Source organism: Vicia villosa, linkage group LG1 (assembly GCF_029867415.1).
Source record: "Vicia villosa cultivar HV-30 ecotype Madison, WI linkage group LG1, Vvil1.0, whole genome shotgun sequence".
In the NCBI taxonomy this organism is placed as follows: Eukaryota; Viridiplantae; Streptophyta; class Magnoliopsida; order Fabales; family Fabaceae; genus Vicia; species Vicia villosa.
The window spans coordinates 167,161,110-167,167,575 of NC_081180.1; the positions used below are offsets into that span (position 1 = coordinate 167,161,110).

The window sequence follows — 6,466 nt, forward strand, 5'->3', positions numbered from 1 at the left end:
AAAACTGTGAGTGCAATCCCGTCCATATAAAATTGTTGGTGCAATCCCGACCATTCACAGTGATCACCTTAACAACAAATACAAGGGCACTAGATATTTGGGGGAAAAAAATTGTGGGGGTGCTAAGTTGAATTTGAGGGATGCCTAGTTGACCCAATTTAAAGCCCAATCTAGAATAGAACTTTGTCATAAGTCATTTAATGCGAAGAACAAACCAATCCACTGTTACAAAAAAAATAACCAAACCAGAGGTCTAAAATAGGTTACGTTAATACAAACACTCTTTTGTTTCAACTTTATCCATATCTATATCTAAATATCAACTGCTTCATTTCATAGGAAAAAAACTTCTCATGCACAAATCAATCTTCTCCAAAATGAACACACACTCCCACACACTACAATTACTCTAGTATTATGGTTTTACTTCACCAATGGAATCTGCAAAGACTGTGTTTTCTTCGTCTCCACTTTTTCCTACCAGAATTCACCCCAGGAACACTCTTCCTTCATCTTCTTATACTTCTGGTACTACTCTTAGTTTCAATTTCAATCACATTTTTTATTCTTTATCTCTATCTTATGTTATGTTATCTTAAACCAGAATTAATTACACTAAATTGCAGAATTAATGATACTTAATTGATGTAAATGCGATGGTTAGAAATTCAGTAATGTATATACATTGCCAATTCTCAGCATTATCCTTTTTGAAGTTCCGCTCATTCTATTTTTAACCTTATCCATACATTTGTAACTTTGTGTTTTTATCTTTGTAATTGTAATATATTGTTTTAAATTTGGATAATGGGTTTTATATCTGGGCTATTTAGGATTTCTTAGTTCAATTTTAAGTTTTAAAGTAACCAACTGTATGAACTTCGGTTAGGGTCGAAATGATTGGGAGTCTGTACGAGTCCGGTCTCTAACCTAGAACAATATTTGATCAGACTTGACTTAAAGAATTTCGTGATGTTTTAAAGAATTCAGAATTACCTGAATTGAAAATGTGTATAATGATTAATGTCTGTTCATAAACCTGTAGTCTTGATGCTCCGGGAACAAGTTGCGCCAACGGTCACCTCGTGGTGTACTAGTTTTTCGGCTCAGAATTTTCCTACTTCAGTTCTTTTACAAGATCAGTGTAATGAGTATAGGCCTCTATTGCATATTTCAAAGAAAGACAAGACATGTCAGGTTAGAATTTCATTGATTTACTGTCAATCATCAGAATTAGGTTTCTTGCTTCATATTTCTTAGTCTGTTATCAAATCAATTAGAAATAGAGTTCTTAGATTGGTAGTACAAAACATAAAAGGATGATCTAGTGAACTTCTCTTATGATTTTTGACTAACATTCTCCTACGACTCGGATTTCCCTTTGTTTTACTTCAGGCAACAAAGCAGATGGATATTGTCTCGGTTCAAGAGAATGACACCGGTAATGCTGTGCAAGTAGCACATGACTTCACGAAGCACCTGCATCTCTTGCCTCGTTTAGAGAATTTGTAAGATAAATAAACTTGTTCTTCTTCCATGTTAGTTCAATTGGTTTGTAACTGCTAACTAGCAATTGTTCCGGTTCTAAGCTTTCGCTTTATAAATGTACAAATGATATATTGCAGATTAACTTCCTCGGGAACAGAAGTGGATACTTCTTCAACTTTACAGAATGTAGATGGTTTGCAATGTAATGCAGTTTCTCTTACTAGGAAAGCTTTTCCTTCCTTGAAACAAGCAGCCTCGATAGCCGAAGACTTGAGTTTGATTAAAGCTGACGAGGATGCTGACAAATCAATTTCTTCTGGGTTAGTTCTATCTTCATGGCCAACTCTAACATCCTTACTTTATTTTTCCTGTTTTTAGGTTAATTTCACTTGGAGTTTAATGCCTAAACTAAAAACTTCGCTTCAGTCTAGCCTATGACATTTCGGCCGAACCTTCACTCGGAAGAAATAAAACTGTAAGATCAACACGGCATCGAGAGAGACAGGCAAAAGAGAGAAAGGTATCAAAATCGAAAGTTAAAGACAGAGAAACTTACCTTACCGTCGGAAAGGAGGCTGCACAGGAAAAGCTTCATGTACCGAAGAAGATAAAAAAAGGGTCGAATCAAAGCGGTCCCTTGAACTTGTTCTTGCAGAGTCCTGATTCAAAACAACTTTTGACTTTTGAACAAGAGTCTCAGTTGGTTGTTCAGATACAGGTGTGATTTTTGTTACACAGAATTTCAGGTTTCCTTAAATGAACTGAGATTCCTATTGATGTGGAATATTTAACAGGAGCTATTGAGATTGGAAGAATTGAAGACAAGTCTTCAATCTCAATTTGGAAAGGAACCAACTTTGGCTGAATGGGCTGAGGGTGCAGGACTAAACACTCGGAAACTTAAGGCGCAACTTCGTCATGGTTACAGAAGCAGAGAAAAATTGATTCAAGCAAACTTACGTATGGTACACTACGTCGCTAAAAGTTACCAAGGACGTGGTCTCAGCCTCGAGGACTTATTGCAGGTAGTTTCTATGACAGTGTAAAACAAATCACTACCAAGCATATGTGTGACTCTAGGAATAAATATATCTTTTACATTATTGTTTTCTGGTGCTGCTGCAGGAGGGAAGCACAGGTCTCATAAAGAGTGTTCAAAAGTTTAAGCCCCTATCCGGGAGCCGATTTGCTAGTTATGCATACTGGTGGATAAAACAAGCTATAAGGAAGGCCATACATAATCATTCCCGGTCAATCCGTCTACCGGTAAATTTAGTTATTTAAATATAAGCTTCACACTTTTAATGTGATTGATAGGGAAGAAAAAATTGTTTTTCTATTACATTGCGAGTCGGGCATCAATTTGTTTTGGTATAAGAAACCTGCTATTATCTTCAGGAGAAGGTATATAACAAACTTAGCAAGGTATTGGAGGCAAAGAAATCGTACATGGAAGAGGGAAATCGTAACCCAAGCATAGAAGAATTAGCGAGAAGGGTCGGAATGTCTGTAGACAAGGTTGACAGTTTGCTATTTGTTACAAGAGTTCCAACTTCTCTGCAGAAAACTGTGGGAGCTGAGACAAATACAACTTTTCAGGTATTGTATGCTAGCTAATGTGATTTTCCACCTTGATAAGATGCCGATTCTTACATCTATAGCGCTTAAGAATGATAAAGAAAGTCCTTTTTAGGCATTTAGAATGTTATTCAGCTTCCAACTTTGGTTTGGTGAATGTGTTGGGTACAAACGAGGACTGAGGGATTAGTCCCACATATACTATGAATATGAATGTGTTTCAGACTTTTGTATTAGTAGTTGTTGTTGCAATGTGATTCCAGCATAGGAATTTGAATTGGCTATCATCATTTTCTTATAATTGCAGGACATTATTGCTGACACTACAATTGAGAGCCCGGACATGAGTGTTTCAAAACAGCTTATGAGACGACATGTGTTACACGTTTTAAAAACCTTACGTCCTAAAGAAAGAAGGATAATTCGGCTAAGATTTGGTTTTGAAGATGGAAAAGAGAGATCTTTATCAGAAATCGGGGAAATATTTGGTATATCACGGGAAAGGGTCCGTCAGTTGGAGATTCGGGCACTCTACAAGATCAAGAAGTGTCTTGTTGGACAAGGACTCGATGCCTATACAGAATTGCTTATATAGAGAAGACACCAAGGTTATGCATTTCATTCTATATGGCCGAGTCTCGCAGACCTTTTTTTGCTAGTTTTTGAATTCTAGTACCTAGATTGAGTTTTGAAAGGCGAATTTAACCATAAACGGCTTCAATTTAGGAAAAATCAGACGGTATTATGAGAACCATTAGGCTGGCAGTTGCAGAAGAAATCGAAGTATTAAACAGGCTGAGACTTATACAAATGAAAATTTCTATACAAAAATATTTTAATGATATTTATTCCAAAAACTAAACATTAAATAAATGGTATTTATATATGTATAATGTGAATTTTGTATCATTTTCATTGATTTTCACATTCCCCTTGTGTTGCTTTTGCTAAATGCTGTCATTGTAATATTTCTATAAAATTATAGATTTCATTAATTTAAGAATTTAGTGAACAATTGTATTGATGTTTAGATTTCGGAAACAAGTTTAGACCATGCATTCCAAAGCTAAATACTATATCTACTAAATATTATTGATCTGCCTCAAACCACAATATTTCATTGTTGAAGGAAAAGACATGTAAAACGTAAATCATCGAGGTTGAATGTTAACAGAAAGATGAATTTCAGAAGCCTCGTTGACATAATATGCATGAAGAGGACGATCATTCACCATTTCAACATTGAGACGCCGAAGGATGAAACTATCAACAGGAATGCCCCAATATCTTGAAACTTTGCTGCGCAGGTCACTCACCTTATCAGTCTCCCTCACCCTCACATAGCCTTCGCTTCCACGTCCAAGAAACTTCACAAGAACGTGTAGTTTCAGGTCCGGTGGTAGCGAATTGACAACGAGAGTAACAATAAAAGTTTCTCTTTCATCACCACGCAAGGCATAGAATCCTATCCTTGTCTCATTTTCCATCTCTATACCCTTGTACCAGAGATTTTGCCTGTGTACTTCCACCTCCAACTCGTCTTCGATTTTGCTTTTAAGATCAAAAACAAGTTCTGATGTTGACATTACTATCGTAGGTTCTATCTCTCCGCCGATTATCTTAAAATGTACCATTCTTTAAGAGGTTAAGTTTTGTTATTTTCTTCTCTACTTTAAATGAGTAAATTATCAGAGGGAATTGTGAATTGTATGTGTTGATCACTTTGGTTACATTTTCAAGGGCTGTTACATGCGAATTTGACTGGTTTAGCTAGTAAAAATTGAGAAGCTGAACTAACAAGGAGTCACAAACCTTGTGCTGTTAAAGTAATGTTGTGAACTTTGTGATATATTGAGTGACATTTGATTTCTGTGATTTTTGTTTTTGTGGTAAAGTGACATGTGCTAACTATAAGTAATATAATACTCGTTTCATCAACGCACCATAATATAATACCTTATGTTATTACCTTCATTTTAATTTTATCTATGTTAAATTTTTAAAACTGGTTAAAATATAACCAAAGCTCAATTAAAATGATTTTTCTTAAAAAGATCTTTTCAACTAAAACTTAACGACTTTACTATTAAAAATATATTTAACTAACTTAAAATGCAATAATAATAAAATTATAAATACGAAATGGATGTAGTGATATGTCCTAATTAAGTTGAATCATACTAATTTAAGGTTAGACAACTTTTATTTATATTTATGGATTAATATAGGGTAAATAAATTGTTCATATTTACAAATCAATAATTTTGAAAAAAAAACAAGATTATAAATATAAGTAAGGGGTGTAAGCAGATTAGAAAAATCTGATTAAACTTACAATTCAAACCAAATCAAACCGAAATAAAATTGATTGTTTCTAGTTCGGTTCTAAAATCGAAACAAACCAATAAAATCTGATGTGGTTTGGTTTGGTTCTCGATTTTAGATTTTAGGAACTGTCAAACCGATAAACCGAACCAATAGAAAAAATTACGCTCTAAATCTTTTATTCCACTCATCATTAAGCCAAAATTTTGTATCGGTTCAATCGTTCTCAATCTTTGTTTACACTTTGTTCCTTTCAGCAAAACACACATAGAAAGTAGAAACCATAAGTCACAAAAAATTTCCTTTCTTAGAATTGTTACTCTTGCTGACCCCCACTATCGTTGCTCTCACTATCGTCATTCTGATATATTATGATTGTCTACTTCGTATTCAAGTTCTCTTCGTTAATTTTCATTTTTTTTTACCTTTTTTGTTTCTTCTTCAACAATTTTTTTTTAGTCTTGTTACAAAATAGTTTTGAGGTGTGAAACATGTTAATTGATGTGTGTTTTATTTTGTTCTATTTGTTAAGCTTTCAAATCCCTTTCCAACATTCTGATGCCAAAGTTAACTCTTGAATTTGATAGTGAACTTATTTTATAGTGCAATGAAAATCATGTCACTGTTTCGTATGGATTAAGAGAAACTTGTAATTTTGTTTGAAAAAATAAAGCATAAAATAAATTACATAAAATGTATCATTTTAAAAAATAATAACATAAAATACACCGAAAAATATGATAGTTAAGAATATTCTAATGAAGATAATGATTGAAAAAAATATATAAACCGATCAACCTAATTAAACCGGTTAGTTTGGTTTGGTTCCATTTTTTTTAAAAATGTTAAAAACCAAACCGATGGAAATATCATCTGTTTAAACATTTTTTTACCAAGAACCGGTCCAAATCGATTCGATTGCACCCCTTAAATATAAGACAATATTATATTTAAACAATGAGAAAATATTATAGATAGTTTGAAAGAAATATCATAAAATAAAAGTAGCAAGTCCTTTTTACAGTTAGATTTAGAATTTTTTTAAAAAATTTTTGATTGTATTAACATTTGAAAA

The 6,466-nt window shown here is 33.5% G+C and overlaps 2 protein-coding genes across 2 annotated transcripts; one reads left to right on the top strand and one right to left on the bottom strand.

Annotated features, from left to right (window-relative positions):
• Positions 1-251: 251 nt before the first annotated feature.
• Positions 252-4,487, top strand: LOC131644616 (RNA polymerase sigma factor sigF, chloroplastic-like). Its single transcript, XM_058915169.1, has 9 exons — positions 252-528; positions 1,046-1,197; positions 1,396-1,508; positions 1,626-1,808; positions 1,915-2,206; positions 2,283-2,513; positions 2,614-2,754; positions 2,887-3,087; positions 3,374-4,487. Exons 1-9 carry the CDS (start codon positions 435-437, stop codon positions 3,659-3,661), a joined length of 1,695 nt encoding a protein of 564 aa, XP_058771152.1. The 5' UTR covers positions 252-434; the 3' UTR covers positions 3,662-4,487.
• On the bottom strand, positions 4,218-4,700 carry LOC131658932 (uncharacterized). Its single transcript, XM_058928181.1, has one exon. It carries the CDS (start codon positions 4,698-4,700, stop codon positions 4,218-4,220), a length of 483 nt encoding a protein of 160 aa, XP_058784164.1.
• Between the last annotated feature and the right edge of the window lie 1,766 nt (positions 4,701-6,466).

Coding starts and splice junctions, on each gene's coding strand:
- LOC131644616 (XM_058915169.1), top strand. CDS start 435: ATGGAATCTGCAAAGACTGTGTTTTCTTCGTCTCCACTTTTTCCTACC. Junction 1,509..1,625: donor TTGCCTCGTTTAGAGAATTT/GTAAGATAAATA, acceptor GATATATTGCAG/ATTAACTTCCTCGGGAACAG. Junction 3,088..3,373: donor AGACAAATACAACTTTTCAG/GTATTGTATGCT, acceptor TTATAATTGCAG/GACATTATTGCTGACACTAC.
- LOC131658932 (XM_058928181.1), bottom strand. CDS start 4,700: ATGGTACATTTTAAGATAATCGGCGGAGAGATAGAACCTACGATAGTA.